Here is a 23,039-nt window from a genome sequence, read left to right as displayed (position 1 = left end):
CTCCAGGCAAATTTCCAGCAAAAATCAACATAACCAATATGCCCTTGTTTTTATACTTTTCCTCCTTGTTTGTTATTGATATACTCAAGAGCAATGATGTTTCCAGGAAAGTAGAAAATAACTCTTTGAAAATTCTTATGATAGCAAGGATTTAGCAGTAAATTTACTAAAAACATAGTGTAAAATAATAACCCCTTAACCAGTAACCTTGAACTGCAGGACTGAGTAGGCCTAATTCTCTATTGATGTAGCCCCTCAATGAACTCTATAATCTTTCTGCTGGGGCACAAAAGTGTTTGGCTCATCCAATGTGCTCACAATCATCTCGTGCTGCGTGACCACTGCAGTGGCTAGAAACTTCCAAATGTAGGGTGGATTAACTCTCAACTCTTCCTACTGAAATATTCTCTAAATGCAGAAAATTATAAAATATATATGATAACTACAAATTAAGCATGGGATTTCCACCTGTTGTAGGGGCAAGAATAGTGAGGGCTATTAACTAGTTTGTTTATTTATTGAGATACAGTGTGGAATAATCCCTTTCAGTCACACCCGATTTAACCCTCGCCTGATCAGGGGGCAATTTACGATGACCAATTAGCCTACCAACCGGGAACAAGAGAAAATCTGCAGACGCTGGAAATGCAAGCAACATACACAAAATGCTGGAGCAACTGAGCAGGCCAGGCAGCGTCTGTGGAAAAAGTACAGTCGAGCTGCTCCAGCATTCTGTGTGTGTGGACCACCAACCAGTTCGTCTTGGACTGTAGGACAAAACCAGAGAACTTGGACGAAACCCATGTGGTCACAGGTAGAACATACAAACTCCTTACAGACAACGGCAGGAAATGTATCTGGTTGCTGGTCCAACAGAGTGTTGTGCTACCCACTACGCTGTTGTGTGGACTGTGTTAATGTAGTAACAGAGAACTACAGACAAAGCCTTGAGGCAGAGACATAGAATGCAGCAGTGAGGACACCCAAGTTTCAGGAACTTCACTAATTATGTTATAGTGTCAACACACACAATATTCTGGAGGAACTCAGCAGGTTAGGCCCTTCATCTTGTTCCAAAGCGTTGACTGTTCGTTCCCATCCATAGATGCTGCCTGACCTGCTGAATTCCTTCAGCATTCTGTGTGTTGTTGCTCTGGATTTCCAGCATCTACAGAATCTCTAGTTTTTATGCTATAACGTGCCTCCATTTTTGTAACAGAAAATTGAATTTGCTGTTAGGCCTGTGGACAATCATTTTATTCTCTAATCAGGACCTAGTCTGTTACTTAATTACATCTTCCTGCAGCCACTATTCTATTATCAAAATGTAGTTTTACAGGTAATCTCATCAACTGAGAATGAAAATGTCATACCAAATTCATGCTCAGGTAAATCAGCTTTGACTGGTCTCCTGTTGCACATCATTTTTCGAAATAAACCACCCAGCATTTTGAACATTACCCCGGGGAATTTTTTAAGTTTGATCCCATAATACTAATTCCTGATCCTTGGTTGCTTTACTTTAAGATGCCTCTCCAGACAGACATAAAAAAATGGAAAGGTAGATCGTTCTCAGGTTACACCTGCAATCATTCTAGCTTGGGTACAGAGGGTAACGTTGGATAAGGATGTAGAAGAGATCGCTCTCTGGGTGGATAAATAATCAGGTTGCCCACCAAAGAGAGAGTTTGGAGACACAGAATACTACAGCACTGAAACAGGCCCTTCAGTACATGAAGCCTGTGCAACTCTGGTCTTCTACCTAGCCCCATACACCTGGACCAGAGCCCTCCATTCCCCTCTCATCCATGTATCTATTCAAACTTCTAAAATTGAACTCACGTTCACGTGGAAGTAATTTTGTTTACACAAGGTGCAGTGATATTCTTTGTAGCACTGGTACATAGATCACACATCAATGGCTATAGGGGATAAGAAGTCCAAGACCAGGGTCATGATGCTGGCCCAACATGAGTTAACACTGGACATTTGCTGGAGTTCCTCATTGTCCTACATATGTCTAGGAGTAATCAGGAATTAAAGAACTATTCAAAGATATTAATAAGGGAATAACAAGGAAGATTTACGAAAAAAGGTTTTTTGTTTCCAGGTTGTTAAAAAATGGATGGGGTTAACAATAACGCCACTTGATCAATAAGAATCTTCCAATCATTTCCCAGGTAGAATACCTAGTCCAGCAAATGAGAATTGGGGAGCAACACACAAAAAATGCTGTTGGAACTCAGCAGATCAGGCAGCATCTATGGAGAGGAACAAACAGTCATCGTTTTAGGCAAAGACCTTTCATCAGGATTGAAACCTCGACTGTTTATTGATTTCCATAGAAGCTGCCTGACCCACTGAGTTCCTCCAGCATTTTGTGTGTGTCGCTCTGGCTTTTCAACATCTGCAGAACCTCTTGTGTTTATGAGACTTGGGAAGAAGGGAAGATGGACATCATCATGAAAAGTACAGAAGTCTGTAAAAGGAAGATAGCATGTGACAGGGAAGGTCCTTTCAAGCCCTGTATTTTGTTGAAATGCACACAATATGCTGGAGCGGCGAAACATGAAACATAGCTAGAAGTAGGAGCAGAAACACCAGAAGTGACAATTCCAGTTAAGGACAGAAGATTTCTTTAAAGAATAAAAAGACACCTGAACCCAGCTGGATGATGAAGCCGAAGCCCATTCCTTTCCATCCATTTGTTTTCGTGTTGAATCTAATAGATTGGAGACGTCTACATTTTTTGAGGTTACTTCAGAACCAGACTGCTTTGTCTGTGTAGACACAGAAAGTCAACATATAAAGCTGACTGACATACATGACTAGGTCAACACTGGAGAGACAAAAGCTGTTTCAAAGTTACAGACTGAAAAAATAGCAGAAGTTTAATTAGAACATATAGAAAAAAAAGCCAACTAAAAGAGGAGTGTAAGGAAAACAGGCAAAAGGATGAGATTATGTTTGTACGTGGGAAGGTCAAACAATACAAATATTTTGCTACAAGGAAAGGACACGCAAAAAAATCTTAAGGGAACAATCTGTGCAATAAAGTTGCAGAAGATGATGAAGAGACTGTCTGTGAAATGCAAATCAGCGTCAGCCTCATAAAGCCTGAATTTTAACAAGTGTGGCTAATTTAACAAAACAGTTTGTAATAGCAAAACTAAAACATTAAAACCACATTAGAGGATCACTGGCTGGGTAGAAGCAACTTGCAGGTAAGCAGAATGGTGCTTTTAGCTGTTTAAGCATACTGAAAAGCAAGTGCTGTCTGAAAGCCATGCATTTTATCTTTAGACTGTGACAGCCAAGGCCAACAGTTACCAAAACTCTTGATCCCGATGACTCAGTAAAATAGTGAGCTGTGGCAATGGTAAACATTGGCTCTTCATCAGTCTTCGATTTGATCACTGAAGTCTCATACTTCTGCAAAGCAGACCTCACATCAGGGCTTTCAATTCCTCTCTGTCTCACAATCTCTATAGGTTTCAGACTGCCTTCAGCATTACCTCTTTTTGTTGCCCCCTTCTTTGAAATGAGAGTTTCCTCCCGAGTAGACAGCACAGTTTTCTGCTGTTCGACAGATGACACAAAATCTACCAATCGTTGTTGTTGCGTCCAATATGCATCTCCCTTTGTCTTCACCATCCCCTCCTCTGCTAATCAAAATCAACTATCGCACTCCCTCCTCAAGTGCTGTCCATGGGATGAGCTGCTCTCCTATTCCACCCCCACAAATCTGTGTTTTTAAACAGTCATTTTGATCTAAGTAGTTTTGTATGGCAATTAATGAAAGCTCAATGCTGCACATTTAAAAATTTAAACAAGAGTTCTATCCGTCCTCTTCTAAGGGTGAGGTGCGTACATGCAACGGCACTGAGCATCATGGGGGATCCTATTTTAGAACTAAATAGGTTGTATAATCACAAGTCTTTGATAAACTGCTATATCACTTACATGCAAAAAGCACCTAATAGAATAATCACATTTTAAATGTTAAAAAACAATCCCTACTTAGGACATAATCATGTATGAAATGAAATTCTATCTTCTGCTGGTAAACAATGTTGGCTACACAATAGGATTATAGAGTCATTGCAGATAGGATTACTGAGTCACCGCAGATAGGATTACTGAGTCACCCCAGATAGGGGTAAAGCACGGAGTAGATACATTATGTGACGACAGGGGCATAGAATGTCATCTCGGTGGGTTATTGGTGAAATAGGCCCTATCAATCTACAAATGAATTCTTCATTAACAATCACAAACCCCACTTCATCCCCTTTACAGTCTTCGCTATGCTTTCCAAAGCATGCTTCTTCCGATATCTCCAACTTCATTGTCTGGATTAATGGGACAAGCTGAAGGTGGGAAAGTTAAAGCCACCATCGTTAGGGCCAGGGGAAAACCATCGACACCAATTCCATTCCCACCTCAGGATGAATAACAGCCTGAACCCAAACCATTTCTACCCCCATCTCCGTGTCTCTGCTTCTTTGACACGAGGGCACTACAGTGATTTCCTCGCTAATTTCTCATCCCCCACCTTTTGTAAACACACCAAATGTAAAGCTCTTAGCCTAAATATATTGCTCTCACTGCAATATATATTCACCACTTCTTGCAGCTTCAAATAAAACTGAATTATTCAAGTGTTTACATTTTTCAGAGTTAGGACCGTAGAACATAGGAGCAGAATTAGGCCATTTCGCCCATCGAGTCTGCTCCACCATTTGATAATGGCTGATCCATTTCCCACTCAGCCCCAATCTCCTACCTTATCCCCATACCCCTTCATGGCCTGACCAATTAAGAATCTGTTAACCTCTGCCTTAAATATACCCAATGGCTTGGCCTCCACAGCTGCCTGTGGCAATGAATTCCACAGATCTGTCATTCTCTGGCTGAAGAGTTATCAAGTTGGCAAAGGGTAAAAGTATAACGTTCCATTACTCTGTAATCTCCCTTATTACAGCATTTTGAAACTCTGTCTTTGGCTTGTTCTGCAGTTCTTTCACCTGTTATTGACACCCTGCCTCTGAAACTCTTGCTAAACACTTTTTGGTCTCCAATTCCACTCTACTTTTAAGACTCTTTCTGAAATTCCTCTTCTGAACCAAGCACTTTGTGACCCATCATGCGTTTACCCTTTCCCCGTCTTTTATGGATAAAATACTCTGTGTTTTCAAAGCAATAAATATAATCTGATTATGTCATTAACATGCAGAAATGAGCAAACTTGCATCATATAGCATAGAAATATCATTGCTGGTAGCTATCAAAGTGAGGTTAAATTCACTTGAACATAAAGGAACTTAATCCTTGCTCTGTGAACAGCCTGTACTTGGCCAGCACCAGTTTATATCTGATTACTTTAGTATAGAGATTATTTGTGCACAGTTATAATTTGTAACCTTTCTGCCAACTAAATGAGTGTTTAAAAATAATCTGATTAATTGGTAGTCCTGTTGTCTTGACTCAGAATTGAGTATTATATTGAATGTATGCTTAAATTTCCTGCTAAAAATTTCTTATATTGATTACATGTACAAATAAATTTAATAAAGATAGCAACCTCCGGGAGAGACGAGACTGTTTTGTTGATGACAATTTCGTTAGTCACCACAGTGCTGTAACCAGTAGATGGCTCCTTATCTACTGCCTTATGCTCATCTTCAGCCTGAAAGAGAAGAAAAATATTAGTTTAATTTACAAGCCAGCCATATAGCATTCTAACTATACAGCTGAATATTTCAAGTATACAAGTGGCATGTAAAGTGCAAAGGAAAATTTCCAGGCTCAAAACTATACAAGACAACACCGAAACACAAGGAGGTGCTTGCTATCCTGAGGCAAATCAGGATGGATAACTCCCCAGGGCCTGACAAGGTGTTCCTTCGGAATCTACAGGAGGCAAGTGCAGAAATTGCAGACGCCTAGCAGAGATATTTAAACCATCCTTAGTGACAGGAGAGGTACCAGAGGATTGGAGAACAGCCAGTGTTGATCTGCTGTTTAAGAAAGGCTGTAAACATAAACCAGAAAAAAATAGGCCAGTGAGTCTGACATCAGTTGTGGGAAAGTTATTGGAAAAGTATACCAAGGGACCAGATATATAGATATTTGGATAAACATGAACTGATTAAGGATAGCCAGCATAGCTTCATGCGTGGTAGGTCACGTCTAACCATTCTTAAAGAATATTTTGAGGAAACTACCAGGAAAGTGGATGAAGGCAGGGCAGTGGGTGTTGTCTACATGGACTTTAAGCAAGGCATCTGACAAAGTCCCGCGTGGGAGGTTGGTCGAGAAGATTTACTTGCTCAGCATTCAAGATGAGGTAATAAATTTGGATTAGACACTGGCTTTGTGGGAGAAGCCAAAGGGTGGTAGTAGAGGGTTGCCTCCCTGGCTGGAGGCGTTTGACTAGTGCTGTGTTACAGGGATCAGTGTTGGGTCTGTTGTTGTTTGTCACTATATCAATGATCTGGATGATAATGTGGTTAACTGGATCAGCAAATTTGCGGATGACACCAAGACTGGGGGTGTAGTGGACAGCGAGGAAGGCTATCATTGCTTGCAGGGGGGATCCGCATCAGCTGGAACAATGGGCTGAAAAATGGCAGATGGAATTTAATGCAGACAAGTGCGAGGTGCTGCACTTTGGCAGGACCAACCAAAGCAGGTCTTACACAGTGAACAGTAGGGCACTGAGGAGTGTGGTAGAACAAAGGGATCTGGGAAAACAGGTTCATAATTCATTGAATGTGCCAGCACAGGTAGATAGGGGTCGTAAAGAAAGCTTTTGACATATAGGCCTTCATAAACCAATGCAGATATGATGGAATGTTGAAGTTGTATAAGGCATTAGTGAGGCCTAATTTGGAGTTTTGTGTGCAGTTTTGGTCACCACCTACAGGAAAGAGGTAAATAAGATTGAAAGGGTGCAGAGAAAATTTATTAGGATGTTGCTGGTTCTGGAGGACCTGAGTTATAAGAAAAGATTCAATAGGTTAGGACTTTATTCCTTAGAATGTAGAAGAATGAGGGGAGATTTGACGGAGGTATAAAAAATTATGAAGCGTATAGATAGGATAAATACAAGCAGGCTTCTTCCACTGAAGCTGGGTGGAACTATAACCAGAGGTCATGAGTTAAGGATGAAAGGTGGAAAGTTTAAGGGGAACATGAGGGGAAATTTCTTCACTCAGAGGGTCATAGAGTGTGCAATGAGTTGCCAGTGCAAGTGGTCCATGTGAATATGATTTAAGTGAAGTTTGGATAGATACATGGAAGTAGAGGTACAGAGGCCCATAGTCCTAGAGCAGGTCAATGGGAGTAGGCAGTTTAAATGGTTTTGGCATGGACTACAATGATTGAAGGGCCTGTTTCTGTGTTGTACTTCTGTATGACTCTATGACTCCAAAAGATTCTGCAGAGCAACACACATAAAATGCTGGAGGAACTCAGCAAGCTGGGCAGCATCTATGGAAGAGTAAACAGTCGATGTTTTAGGCTGAGACCCTTCATCAGGGTCCTGAAGAAGGGCCCCAGCCCAAAACATTGACTGGCTGCTAATTTCCATAGATGCTGCCTGGCCTGCTGAGTTCCGCCAACATTTTGTGTGTGTTGCTTTGGATTTCCAGCAGCTGCAGATTTTCTTGTTAGAGATCCTGCAGAGGTTGGAAATCCAGAGTAACACACACACACACACACACTTCTGGAGGAACTGAGCAGGTCAGGCAGCATCTATGGAGAAGAATAAAAAGCCGACGTTTCAAGCTGAGACTATAGGCATGTTAAGATTCTGCGTATGTGCCCCTCCCAGACATTGTTTAATTCACAAGTAGAAGATTGAAGGGAGCATTTTTACATTTTGCACTTGTGACTGATCAGGCTTCACTTTATGAGGATGAATATTGTTCCCAATGCATAAAACCTTAAATCATGATGATGACAGAGTTACTACAACAAAGAGGAACACTGAAAAATAAAATTAGGGGAATAAAATTCAGTTCACAAACATACCACGAGTACTGTGCGTATCTCTAAATAAATGAATAACAATCAATCAACTAACAGTTATTTTGCATAATTTTCAGACACCTGAAGTCAATGCAGCTGAAAATTGGTAATGCAAATATAAAATAATTGTGATGCTGTTGAGCTGAACCTAAACACAGCAGGGCATCTGAAAAAGGTCCAGAAAAGGATTCACACAAATTATTGATATGTTTTTGTCTGACACCTTCCACAGCCAACTTGGAAAATAAGGCACCTTACTCAGGAAAAAAAATGTAAATGTCAAGGGAGTTTAAAAAAATGTGCAGATTAGGCTTGGTTGATCTAGATAGTATATGGAGGAATTTAAGTTGGGGGCTTATATGGGAGGCATGGTTTGAGGGTCGGCATAACATTGTGGGCCGAAGGGCCTGTACTGTGCTGTACTATTCTATAGGTCCTGTAAATATTAGCTAGATGGGTTACATATACATGATTATAAATAAATTCTGATTAGCAGTAATGTCGCTTGTCTCCTCAAGCCTATTCTGTCATTCAACATCAAATCTAATCTGATGAAAGTCTCAAGTTCTTGCTTCCACCTATAATTAGCAGCCTATCATGCATTTTCTTAATACATATATAATCTGCCTTAAAAATATTCAAGGACTCCACTTCCAGTGCCCTTTGAGGAAAGTATTTTCTAATTCTGCTATGTTAAGATCCATCCATTTCAGGTACCAGTATAAGAAGTATTGGAAACCTTTGTTTTTTATTAATAAAACTTCTCATAAGATTTGTACTTTTTAACAAACTCATGTATTTTACAGAAAGCGGTATAGCAATTTATCACCTTTCTCAGTTTTCATTGGCTAATTATTAGCACATTACCCACATGATGTAATTCATTAATTAATTCACTGCCATCTATGGAATTTTCTTTATCTCACCTATAAAAGTAATAGATTTTTCAGAAGCGCCATCTTTTATTTCTTTTTATTCCTTTGTCTTACACCCCTTAACATTAATTCCCCTCTTAACATGATTTCTCAGTTCTTTATATTTGTATGTTTGCTTGTACTCTAAAATAAACAAACTTTGAAATTAAGACTGCTCACCATTCTTGCCTCCTGGAGGAACCCTAAGGATCAGAAATTAAACAGAGATCCAACAGAAACCTTCTCCGAACTGTTCCCAATGGATTTGCATCCATTATTAAAGAAGTCTAATACTGCACAAAGTTAATCCAAATGCGATCTTAACAATACCTTGTATACTGAATCATAACCTATTTATATTTTTATTCTACTTCCCTCACAATAAATGATAATATTCTGTTAGCTTTCCTAATTACTCACTATATTAGACTTGTATGAATCATGCATTAAGACATACAGATTTCTCTGCATACAAGGGCTCTGCAAACTCTCATTATTTAAATAATACGAATTTTATTACAAATTGTACTTTCTGACCTAGTTTTATGTCATTAGTAAATTCAGTAAACATACCTTTGACGCCTTCATTCATAAAAAGTTGAGACCCCAATGAAAATTCCTGTGTCACCTACTTGTTATGGCTTACCAATCAGAAAATAACTCAATTATGTCTACTTTCAGCCATTTCTGGCTTTTATCCACACCAATCTTCAATCCAAGAACTTTTTGACATGGCAACTTATCAAATTCCTTCCTGAAACACAAATGTACTTACTAATTCCTTCAAGAGGTAATTGGTGCTGGAGAAAAAGAGCTCCAATTAATTAATCAAATATGATTTTCCTAACACAAAATCAGGATGGTGTTGTCCAAAAAAATGATATTTTTTCCTTAAATGCTTTGCTAAAATATCTTTAACAGTAGCTTCTAGCATTCTCCCATGGCAAAAGTTAACCTAATTGGCCTGTAGTTTCCTGCATTCCATCGTCCTTCCTTTTTAGAATAAAGGAGTTATATTTGAAATTTTATAATCTAATGGAACCTCTAAGGGATTTTTGGAAAATTAAAACCAACTAACAATTCACATTTTTCAAGATCCTTGGATGATCTCCAATAGGACCAAGGATTTGTCAGTTCTCTGCTCCAAAAGTTTTCTCAACACTATTTCTTGAAAAATTGCAATTTTCCTACCTTTCTCCCTCACATGCTATTCTCTAATAGTTACAAGTGATGTAAAATACCTGTTTCGTTCATCTGCCACCTCCTTATTTTATGTTATTTCCTTTTATTAACACACACAAAATGAGGAATTCAGCAGGTCAGCCAGCATCAATGGAAATGAATAAACAGATGAAGTTTTAGGTCAAGACATTTATTCAGGACTGAAAAGGAAGAGGGAAGAAGCCAGAATAAAAAGGTGAGGAAGAGAAGGAGACTAGCTAGAAGGTGATTGGTAAAAGCAGGTGGGTTGAAAATATAAAGGGCTGATAGGAGAGGAGAGTGCGAGTCTGCTCCACCATTTTGTCGTGGCTGATCCTATTTTTCTCTCAGCCCTAATCTCCTACCTTCGTCCCATATCCTTTCTTGCCCTTACCAATCAAGAATCTATCAACCTCTGCCTTAAATATGCATGAAGTCTTGGCCTCCATAGCTGCCCGTGGATTCACCACTCTCTGGCTAAAGAAATTACTCCTCATCTCTGTTCCAAAATGATGGCCCTCTATTCTGAGGCTGTGTTCTCTGATCTTAGGCTCTCCCACCATAGGAAGCATCCTATCCATATCCAGTCTATCAAGGCCTTTCACCATTCAATAGGTTTCAATGAGGTCAGCCCTAATTCTTCCGAATTCCAGTGAATACTGGCCCAGAGACATCAAACGCTCTTCATATGACAAGCCATTCAATCCTGGAACCTCCTTCGTGAACCTCCTTTGAACCCTCTCCAGTTTCAGCACATTCTTTCTTAGATAAGGGGCCCCATACTGCTCACAATACTCCAAGTGAGGCCTCACCAGTCCTTTATAAAGTCTCAAAATTACATCCTTGCTTTTATATTCTAGTCCTCTTGAAATGAATGCTAACAAGGACTCTTTGAACCTCAGTTTTTTTGTATTTTCTCTCCATTTAGAAAATAGTCAACCCTTTCATTTCTTCTACCAAAATGCATGACCATACACTTTCCGACACTGTATTCCATCTGTCTTTTCTTTGTCCATTTTCCTAATCTGTCTAAGTCCTTCTGCCAGTCACTCTACTTCCTCAAAGCTACCTTCCCCTCCACCTATCTTCATATTGTCTGCAAACTTTGCAACAAAGTCATCAACTCCATCATCCAAATCATTGACATATAATGTAAAAAGAATCAGTCCCAATACAAACTCCTGTGGAGCACCATTAGTCACCGGCAGCCAACCGGAAAGGCTCCCTTTATTCCCAATCTTTGCCTCTTGCCAATCAGTCACTACCTTACCCATGCCAGAATCTTTCCTGTAATAGCTTGGGCTCGTAGCTTGTTAAGCAGCCTTATGTGTGCAACTTGTCAAAGGCCTTCTGAAAATCCAAATAAACAATATCAACCATTTCTCCTTAGCCCATCCTGCTTGTTATTTCTTCAAAGATAGGCAAGATTTTCCCTTGAAGAAACCATGCTGACTATAGTCCATTTTAGCATGTGCCTCCAAGTACCTCAAGACTTCATCCTTAATAATTGACTCCATTATCTTCCCAACCACTGAAGTCGGACTAACTGGTCTATAGTTTCCTTTCTTCTGCTTCTCCCCCTTCCTGAAAAGTGGAGTGACATTTGCAATTTTCCAATGTTCAAGAACCATTCCAGAATTTATTGATTCTTGAAAAATCATTACTAATGCCTCCACAAGCTCTTCAGACACCTCTTTCAGAACCCTGGTGTACACAATTTGGTCCAGGTGACTTATCTACATTCAGACCTTTCAGTTTCCTAAGATCCTTCTCTCTAGTTATGGTAACTTCACACCCTTTATGACCCTGACACCTAGAACTTCCAACATAGTGACAGAGTCTTCCACAATGAAGATAGACGCAAAATACTTATTCAGTCCATCCACCAATGGAGGTAGTCCTCCATTACTACCTCTCCAGCATTGTTTCCCGGTGGTCCGATGTCCACTCTCAACTCTCTTTTACACTTTATGTATCTGAAGAAACTTTTGGTATCCTCTTTAATATTACTGCCTAGCTTACTTTCGTGTCCCAACTTTACCATCTTAATGACTTTTTAGTTGCCTTCTGTTGATTTTTAAAACCTTCCCAGTCGTTCAACTTCCCACTGATTTTGGTGATATTATATGCCCTCTGGCTTTTATGTCGGCTTCGACTTCTGTTGTTAGCCAAGATTGTATCATCTTTCTTTTAGAATACTTCTTCCTCTTTGGGACGTATATATCCCGTGCCTTCATAAATTCCAGCCGTAGCTGCTCTACCATCATCCCTCCCAGTGCCTTCTCCAGTCAATTCCGGCCAACTCCTCTCTCATGCCTCTAATTCCCTTGACTCTACTGTAAATACTGACTTTAGCTTCTCCATCTCAAATTTCAGGGTGAATTTGATCATATATCATCACTTGTCACTAAGGGTTATTTTACATTAAGCTCTCTAATCAATCCTGGTTCATTGCACAACACTCATTCCAGAATAGCTGATCCCAGGGCGGACTCAACCAGGGCGGAAAACTGGCAGGCAACATAAAAACGGACTGTAAAAGCTTTTATAGATATGTAAAAAGGAAAAGACTGGTAAAGACAAATGTAGGTCCCCTGCAGACAGAAACAGGTGAATTGATTATGGGGAGCAAGGACATGGCAGACCAATTGAATAATTACTTTGGTTCTGTCTTCACTAAGGAGGACATAAATAATCTTCCAGAAATAGTAGGGGACAGAGGGTCCAGTGAGATGGAGGAACTGAGCGAAATACATGTTAGTAGGGAAGTGGTGTTAGGTAAATTGAAGGGATTGAAGGCAGATAAATCCCCAGGGCCAGATGGTCTGCATCCCAGGGTGCTTAAGGAAGTAGCCCAAGAAATAGTGGATGCATTAGTGATAATTTTTCAAAACTCGTTAGATTCTGGACTAGTTCCTGAGGATTGGAGGGTGGCTAATGTAACTCCACTTTTTAAAAAAGGAGGGGGAGAGAAACCGGGGAATTATAGACCGGTTAGCCTAACGTCGGTGGTGGGGAAACTGCTGGAGTCAGTTATCAAGGATGTGATAACAGCACATTTGGAAAGCGTTGAAATGATCGGACAAAGTCAGCATGGATTTGTGAAAGGAAAATCATGTCTGACGAATCTCATAGAATTTTTTGAGGATGTAACTAGTAGAGTGGATAGGGGAGAACCAGTGGATGTGGTATATTTGGATTTTCAGAAGGCTTTTGACAAGGTCCCACACAGGAGATTAGTGTGCAAACTTAAAGCACACGGTATTGGGGGTAAGGTATTGGTGTGGGTGGAGAGTTGGTTAGCAGACAGGAAGCAAAGAGTGGGAATAAACGGGACCTTTTCAGAATGGCAGGCGGTGACTAGTGGGGTACCGCAATGCTCAGTGCTGGGACCCCAGTTGTTTACAATCCATATTAATGACTTGGATGAGGGAATTAAATGCAGCATCTCCAAGTTTGCGGATGACACGAAGCTGGGTGGCGGTGTTAGCTGTGAGGAGGATGCTAAGAGGATGCAGGGTGACTTGGATAGGTTGGGTGAGTGGGCAAATTCATGGCAGATGCAATTTAATGTGGATAAATGTGAAGTTATCCACTTTGGTGGCAAAAATAGGAAAACAGATTATTATCTGAATGGTGGCAGATTAGGAAAAGGGGAGGTGCAATGTGACCTGGGTGTCATTATACACCAGTCATTGAAAGTGGGCATGCAGGTACAGCAGGCGGTGAAAAAGGCGAATGGTATGCTGGCATTTATAGCGAGAGGATTTCAGTACAGGAGCAGGGAGGTACTACTGCAGTTGTACAAGGCCTTGGTGAGACCACACCTGGAGTATTGTGTGCAGTTTTGGTCCCCTAATTTGAGGAAAGACATCCTTGCCATAGAGGGAGTACAGAGAAGGTTCACCAGATTGATTCCTGGGATGGCAGGACTTTCACATGAAGAAAGACTGGATGAACTGGGCTTGTACTCGTTGGAATTTAGAAGATTGAGGGGGGATCTGATTGAAACGTATAAGATCCTAAAGGGATTGGACAGGCTAGATGCAGGAAGATTGTTCCCGATGTTGGGGAAGTCCAGAACGAGGGGTCACAGTTTGAGGATAGAGGGGAAGCCTTTTAGGACCGAGATTAGGAAAAACTTCTTCACACAGAGAGTGGTGAATCTGTGGAATTCTCTGCCACAGGAAACAGTTGAGGCCAGTTCATTGGCTATATTTAAGAGGGAGTTAGATATGGCCCTTGTGGCTACGGGGGTCAGGGGGTATGGAGGGAAGGCTGGGGCGGTGTTCTGAGTTGGATGATCAGCCATGATCATAATAAATGGCGGTGCAGGCTCGAAGGGCCGAATGGCCTACTCCTGCACCTATTTTCTATGTTTCTATGTTTCTATGAGCTGCTCTAAAATGCCACCTCGTTGGAACTCTAGAACTCTAGAACTCTGGGAATCCAGCACCAACCTCATTTTCCCAATCTACCTGTATATTGAAATCCCCATGACTATTGTAACAAGGTCCTTTTGACGTGCATTTTCTATCTCTTATTGTAATTTGTAGGCCACATCCTTACTACTGCTTGGGGGTCTGTATACAGTTCCCATCAGGGTCTTTTTACCCTTGCAATTCCTGAGCTCTGTCCACAACGATTCAACATCTTCCGACTTCATGTCACCTCTTTCTAATGATTTTATTTCATTTTTTACCAACAGAGCAATGCCACCCCCTCTGCCTTCCTGCCTGTCCTTCTGATACAATGTGTATCCTTGGACATTAAGATCCCAGGTATAATCTTCTTTCAGCCATGATTCAGTGATGCTTACAAATTCATACCTGCCAGTTTGCAACTGTGCTCCAAGTCATCAACCTTATTCCACATACTATATTGTGCACATTCAAATATAGCACCTTCAGTCCTGTATTCACCCTTTTTGATTTTGTCCACCTTTTATGTCACAACTCACACTGTTGACTGGAATTTTGCTGCATCAACAGCCTCTCCTCACTGCACATTGCCTCTGCTTGCAAACCAGCTACCTCATCTTCAGCACTATAATCCACCTTTCCTATGATACTTCCTGCACTGAAATAGATGCAGTTCAGGACACTAGTCGCACCATGCTCAACCTTTTGATTCCTAACTTTGTCAGGGGTTTTACCAATATCTGCCTCCACAACCTCTCCACTATCTGTTCTGGTACTCTGGTTTCCATCCCGTTGCAACTCTAGTTTAAACCCCACTGTGCAGCATTAACAAACCTTCCCGCTAGGATATTAGTCCCCCTCAAGTTTGGGTGCAAACCGACCCTTCTATACAGTTCCCACCTTCCCCGGAAGAGAGACCAATGATTCAAAAATCGTATGCCTTCCCTCCTACACCAACTCCTTAGCCATGTATTAAACTGTATAATCTTCCTAGTTCTGAAACTCATTAGCACATGGCACAGGTAGCAATCCTGAGATCACAACCCTGGAGGTCCTGCCCTTTAACTTAGCACCCAACTCCCTGAACTCCCTATGCAGAACCTCGTCACTCGTCCTACCCATGTCACTGGTACCTATATGGACCACAACTTCCGGCTGTTCACCCTCCCACTTAAGAATGCTGAGTGCTTAATCGAAGGTGTCCCGGACCCTGGCACCCGGGAGGCAACATATCATTCAGAAATCTCATTCTCACCCACAGAACCTCCTGTCCGTTCCCCTGACTAACGAATCCCCTATCACCACAGCATCCCTCTTCTTTCCCCTTCGCTTCTGAGTCACAGAGACAGACTCAGTGCCACAGACCCAACCACTGAGACTTTCCTCTGTTAGGTCATCCCCCACGACAGTATCCAAAATGATATACCCTTTGTTGAGGGGAATGGCCACAGGGATACTCTGCACTGGCTCCTTAACCCCTTTCCCCCTCCTGACTGTCACCCAGTTTCCTGTGTCCTGCACCTTGGGTGTAACTACCTCTGTATGTATCCTATCTATCATCTCCTCAACTTCGCAAATGACCCTGAGTTCATCCAGTTCCAGCTCCAACTCCTTAATGCGGAGTGTTAGAAGCTGCAGCTGGACGCATTTCTCGCAGTTGTAGTCATCCGGGATATTGGAGGTCTCCATGCCTTCCCACATCCTGTAAGAGGAGCATTCAACTATCCTGCCTGTCATCCCTAGCTGAGCAGAGGTAAAGAAGGGAAGGGAAAAAAAACTTAACCTGGATCTTTTCTTTTCCTTGATTTCTCTGACTGAAGCCTCTCTTCGTTGAAGCCCAAGAGCTAAGCTTCAAGATCACCACCCTGACTCTATACACTCAGACGAGAGCAGCTGCAACAATGGCTGCTGCACTTGCACCCACCTCCCTGCAATTTGCTCTTGCTAATCAATCATAAATGCCAACTGGCCGCTGGTCAAAAGAAAAGGAGGAGGGGACCTACGCGGAGGTGACAGACAGGTGAGAAGAGCTAAGGGGTGAAAGTGGGAAATACAAGAGGGGAGGGAGAGGGATTTATTTTTTTAAACAGGAAGGAGAAATCGATATTCATGCCATCAGGTTGGAGACTACACAGCCGGAATATAATGTGTTCTTCCTCTATTTGGCCTCATCTTGACACAATAGGCCATGAACCATCACATGCCATTAAGTTGGAGGCTACTCATTTTTAGTTCTCTTCTGTTTTATCTACAGAAACCTTAATATATTACTAGCTAGCTGCACCCCCTACCTCCTTATCCTTTCTTATTAACGTTTTAGTTATTCTTCATTTTTTTTTGTATTCTACTCAATCTTCTAACCTGCTACCTGTTACTGGCTAATTACAGTGCAATTTCACTATCACACCCATATTACATGTTACTACATTTCATGTGAACTTACTATTTACCTAAATTTGAAATTACTTCTTCAAATATCTGGACCTCTACTCCATTTCCAAGACATGGCTTTATATCTCAATGACTTCCCCCAGCCAATGTTTAGTAGGTAATTTGGCCTCTCAAGTCCATCCCACCATTTAAAATTTTGAAAGGGATAGATGAAATAGAAGTAGGAAAGTTGTTTCCATTGGGAGGTGAGACTAGAACTAGGGGACATTGCCTCAAGATTCAGGGGAGAAGATTTAGGACGGAGATGAGGAGAAACTGTTTTCCCAGAGAGTGGTGAATCTGTGGAATTCTCTGCCCAGGGAAGCAGTTGAGCCTTCTTCACTAAATATGTTTAAGAAATAGTTAGGTAGATTTTTACATAGTAAGGGAATTAAGGGTCATGGAGAAAAGGCAGGTAGATGGAGCAGAGTTTACGGACAGATCAGCCATGATCTTATTGAATAGCGGGGGCAGGTTTGATGGGCCAGATGGCCTACTCCTGCTCCTATTTCTTGTGTTCAATATGATCATTGCTGAACTGCCCCATATAGCCTTCAATTCTATAAAAGTATCTGCTTTTTTTTAATGCCTAACTGAACTATTCTTCAATTCCATTTTACCACCCCAAAATCATATGAGCACCCTACAGTGCAAAGATCTACTTGTTTCAGGCTGAAATATACATAATATTTTCCTGGGAATAGTATAAACAGCTAAAGGAAGAAGGAGGCTCCATTAGCTTCCCCATCCTCAAGAGATTCTGCTGGAAACACTGGATTCAGTAGGTTAGTTGATCTGCCAAGAATGATTTTTGATTTCAGTTATTGGCAATGCTTAATCACAGCGATCTGCGAACATTGCCAATGTTGTTGCACTGAAATTATTATGCATGGAATGGATTTGTTTCACAAATGTAGCAAAGAACATAAAATTCTGTCTTTCAATACAGCAGACTCTCAAGATCAGGGTCCAGCATCGGCTTCTGATTCAATGTCAATGTCAGTAACACAGTATGAAGTAGGAGATGTGGGGAATTAAGCCAAATGAAACGTCCACTATACACATGAGAAACAACAGAGATCAGATGATACCTTTGCTAATCTTGCATCTTCTTTCATCACAGTGTCAGACGTGGCAACAGTCTGTTTTTCCACCAGCTTGCTTTCTAGCGTCTCACCAATGTCTGCTTTGGTCTGCTAGGTTGAAACATTTTAGTGACATGTATAAAATTGTTCAGAATGGTTTGCATTAAAACTGAAATACAAAATGAACCAGAACAGCTTGGAAAGCATACTGCTGTATCACTGCTCTAGATAACGGCACTTGTAAAAATAATCTAGTGAGCTATTTAACAATGCTGCAAGATATAATTTTAGCATCAAAAAGATGAAGAAAATGGCTTGTGTTTGTTGTCATGTTCAAAGCCCTTAAATGTGAAATAGAACAGTTTTAAAATAACAAAATAATATGAATTACCTCTTCAGGCACAAGGGGTTCAATCATGGGTAAATCCTCATTCTTCGAAAAGGATCTGATAGGTGAGGCAGACAACCTCTTTTCCCATTCGTCAGGCCCACTTTCAGCTGTAGATTCCAGAAATGTTCTTTTCATCTCACTTATGTTGGCATGGTGCTTAACCACCTCTTCCTGAGTTTTGTCATATTCCTTTGTTGAATATCAAAAGTAAATAATTTTAGCATTTTCTGACACTGCTGAATTACTTCAGACTATGACATTTCAAGTCTAGACAACAAATGTCTGATGTGAATGTTTCATTTTGTTTGAATACTCTTTAATTGTTCTGTAATGGCCACTTAAAATATCAAGTGCTTGATCAAGAGTGCTATTATATTTGCTTTGCATTGAGCAAGATTTATGATACACAAATCAATTTTGGACAGAATTCATCATGCTAAAAAGAAAACATCTTTCACAATCTTGCCATTCATCTCTTTTGATGGCTGGAAAGACCAGAAATAGTGGTCAGTTCAATCTCAGGAAATTGAGAAGGAATAAGCAACAGGACCAGGTTTGACTTTGAACCAAAGCATTCCTATCCTGATATACATAATGGGGTGTGGGCATGGGGAGAGATCATCTGAGTAGACAGCTTGTCGCGCCAATGTAATTGTAGTCTAATGCAGAATCACAGAATTCAACGTGACCATGATAAGCAACTATTGCAAATGGCATCTCTATGATTTCTGTCCCCATGAAGCTGCAAAGCTGGGAAACAGCTGCAGATAAATATGGAACAGTTGACCACTTTCTGCAAAATCTAGGCCTTGGTGTTATGCCACAAAGTGGCACAAGCCATTTGGCCAGTCCTACCTGTACCAGTGTGTAGATACGACTGTTCAATTATCTTTACTCCCTCCATGTCCAGAGTTCTTTCTCCTAACCCTGCAAATGTTTTTTTCTTAGTTTTCTTCAAAACTATTCAGACAAGTAGTGCTCATCCAACAGATCAAGCAATGAGTACCTAACCTCATAAACCTCCAAGTATCATATTTAATCCTTAGAATGTGTTACATCACCAACACAGGGGGAAGAGCGAGATACTATAATGTATCTCAATTCCTTTAGTGTGCTGGGAATAGAGGGGTGGTCATACTTGGCTCTTGGGTTCTTTCAATCACTGCGAGTGTGCAGGTAGATAATAGTCAAGGGCAGGGTCAGGTTTGACTGCATTCCCAATAACCAGACACATAAGAGGGTCAATAGAGCAGGATTCCCTGGTATTAATGCATTTGTAGAGCAGGAAAGAATCAAAGCTTCCACACAGGAATGATACGCATATATTTTTGTCTGGATTTTGAATGGTAATTTTGCATTGATTATATAAGGCAATAACACACTTGGTCCACATATCTAAACCCCAATACTAGAGAGTCGTCTTGAAAGGTAAATTAAACCACGAGCCATTGCCCATAATCAATCCCTGTGTATCATCCTCCTTTAAATCTGTGTCACTGTGGAACACTTTTCTCAGTGTAATTGTTTGCAAAATTTACACCATTCACCCAGTCACTTCCACCCTTCACCCCCCGCTCCAAAAAAATCCTGTTTGATTAACAAACCCAGGAGAATCTGCAGATGCTGGAAATCCAAAGTAACACACACAAAATGCTGGAGGGATCTATGGAAAAGAGTAAACAGCTGATGGATGAAGGGTCCTGGTCCTAATTGGCAACTGTTTACTCGTTTCCATAGATGCTGCCTGGCCTGCTGAGTTCCTCCAGCATTTTGTGTGTGTGTGTTGTTCTTGTTTGATTAAGTTGTTTTCGGAGGTACTGGCACAGCAGAACTTGAAACAAAATTATGACAGGCCCGGCCTAAAATATTATAAGCCATCTTTGATTCAAAATGCTGAATATGGGTCGAAAGCACTATTTAATTATGTTTCTGTAAATTAGAAGATATTAAACAGCAGCGACACAATTGCATGAAGTGTGTTTGTGAATGTCAACAGTTTCAATGCAGGATTTATTTTCTGATCCTAACATTTAAGATTCAAAATTAAGCCAGGAAATTGCATTTTCATTCTTTTTTTTTAGATAAATGGGATCTACGTCCCATTAAAGTTGTCCAAGTTACATAATTTACAAAGCTGATACACTGAAAGGGAGAACTAATCAGCTTTTTATTTGTTTACTCCAGTGCTTTTAGAAAGCTTAATATTGTGTCAAAATGCTTTAATTGCTAGAAAACGACAAAACAGGTAACGGTTGAAATTTATGTTAAAGGTAACACATTTCCATTACAGATGGCTCCATATTACACAACACAATTAACACAGATGATTTTTACTTGCATTTTAATTATGCGCAATATGAAGGAACACACAGATTCTTTTGTGTGCAGTGTTATTGTGGCTAGTCAGGATGAATGCACTACATGCATTAAACTCACAGCACTCTTTGTTAAATGACAGTGATTGTCTGATCACTAGCTACACAGAACCACCAGAGTGCACAAACAAATAGTGATGTGCAGCTTAAATAGATACAAACCTCTAACATAAGATTACTATGTTTGACATATACATTTTCACCTTTGATTCGTTCTACAAGGCTACTCTGTAAAAGAGAGCACAAATAAAGTGGAAATTGTTGTGGATGAAGCACCAAGGTAGGTATTTGGAACAAAAAGCTACCAAAGGAAAAAGAAGTGCTATGTAACCACAATAAGTTATAATTCTTAAGCAAAGAATTATAAATTTATCACAGGAAAACATAAATTTATAACAGAAATGGAAGTGGACTAAAACAGAACAATTTGCACCACAGTCTACACTAAAATCTGACCATTGACATAAAAATGATCTTCCTTGTACCTGGGTCTTAGATTCCATTTCATCCTCTTGATCGGACTGATAGCATGAAGGAGGATATAAAGTAAAAGCTTTAACAACATCTAATTGCTGAGTCTTGACAAATTACAAATTCATGATATCAGCTCAACCAACCATGCATTATATTAAAAAGGTCTTGAAATTACACAACCTATGAAATGTCAAGGTTAGGAAATCAGTGAAGACACTGACTGTTTGAAATGAATTAATTGTCTACCATATTTTAAAGCTCGAACATAACCTATGGGGGGGAGAAAAGCTAAGAGGACTAAGCATCTTGAAAACAAATTAGGACTATTATTCATCATCAGCAAAGTCAATAATTCCTCCTCAAAACTATAATATATTAACTTAATAATCAGTTACTATCCAAATTCCTTCTAATATTATTCACACTACTCTCATTTAAGTGTGCATTAATATAGATCAGGACTGAAGTATGAGCGTAGGGAGACTTGTACGTTGTTCATCTGGAGAAAAACCCCTGTAGCTGTTGTGACTAGACAAAAACTCCAATTTTCATGGGCACTAGCCTCCATAGTATCCAAGACATCTTCAAGGAGCGGAGCCTCAAAAAGGTGGTGTCCATTATTGAGGACCCCCAATCACTTACGACATGCTGTGTTCTCATTGCTGCTATCAGGAAGGAAGAACAGGAGCCTGAAGGCACACACTCAACGATTCAGGAACAGCTTCATTCCCTTTACCATCCGATTTCTGAATGGACATGGAACCCGTGAACACTACCTCACTACATCTTTTAGTTGTTTTTGAACTACTTATTTAACTATTTAATGTATGTGCGTGTGTACACACACACACACACACAGACACACACACACACACACACAGACACACACACACAGACACACACACACAGACACGGCACACACACACACACACACACACAGACACACACACACAGACACACACACACAGACGCACACACACAGACGCACACACACACACACACAGACACACACGCACACACACAGAGACACACACACGCACACACACAGAGACACACACACACACACAGACACACACACACACACACACACACACACACACACAGGATTCACAGTTTTTTTATATTATCCTGTATTGCATTGAACTGCCACTGCAAAGTTAACAAGTTTCACAACATATACCGGTGATATTAAACCTGGTTCTGAATCTTAATAGCTTCAAAGCATTTTTAAACATGCTCTTCAATGCCATCATCACTGAGCTGAATAACAATAGAAACTTGTTTCTTTCACTTTTAATAAACACTACATTCAATACGTGTACTGAATAATTGGTGGAATATCTGGGACCACTGGCAACCACAAAGTGGTACATAAGAAAACATATAGTGATCATGTCCTTCCAGTCAACACCAGATAATGTACTATTGACATTAAGTGATTATGTGAAAGGTGAGTTAAGTTTAAGCGAACCACTTGAGGAGAAAAATAAAATCATGGCTATCGAAACTTCATGTCTCCGGCAGACACTCACCTGCCAGTTTCAATAATGTGAAATCCAAATGAGATTTATCAATTCTCAGGTTACCTGAGGGTTGGACCACTGGCGAACACAGTACAGCAATGAAACAAATAAATTCCAAAAAGGGAAATAAAAGATGAGATGATTGTGGAAAATCAGCAGAATGGAAGCACTATTTTGTTACATACCAAGAGG

General features: G+C 40.5%; 1 protein-coding gene across 6 annotated transcripts in view; it reads right to left on the bottom strand.

The window, feature by feature from the left end:
* Positions 1-23,039, bottom strand: part of LOC140195118 (band 4.1-like protein 3) — a 194,225-nt gene that overhangs the window by 30,501 nt on the left and 140,685 nt on the right. For 3 of the 6 annotated variants that reach the window (XM_072252946.1, XM_072252897.1, XM_072252935.1), the window contains exons 13-18: positions 21,013-21,078; positions 18,476-18,664; positions 18,091-18,195; positions 5,585-5,689; positions 3,331-3,432; positions 2,658-2,780 (exon numbers count right to left, since the gene is read on the bottom strand). In XM_072252946.1, coding sequence (XP_072109047.1) covers positions 2,658-2,780; positions 3,331-3,432; positions 5,585-5,689; positions 18,091-18,195; positions 18,476-18,664; positions 21,013-21,078 — 690 coding nt within the window. The remainder of the gene's footprint in view (positions 1-2,657; positions 2,781-3,330; positions 3,433-5,584; positions 5,690-18,090; positions 18,196-18,475; positions 18,665-21,012; positions 21,079-23,039) is intronic. The other 3 variants (XM_072252907.1, XM_072252917.1, XM_072252926.1) reach the window with 2 other exon arrangements.

This window comes from Mobula birostris, chromosome 1, assembly GCF_030028105.1.
Source record: "Mobula birostris isolate sMobBir1 chromosome 1, sMobBir1.hap1, whole genome shotgun sequence".
In the NCBI taxonomy this organism is placed as follows: domain Eukaryota; kingdom Metazoa; phylum Chordata; class Chondrichthyes; order Myliobatiformes; family Myliobatidae; genus Mobula; species Mobula birostris.
This window is presented reverse-complemented; position numbering and strand designations above follow the sequence as displayed.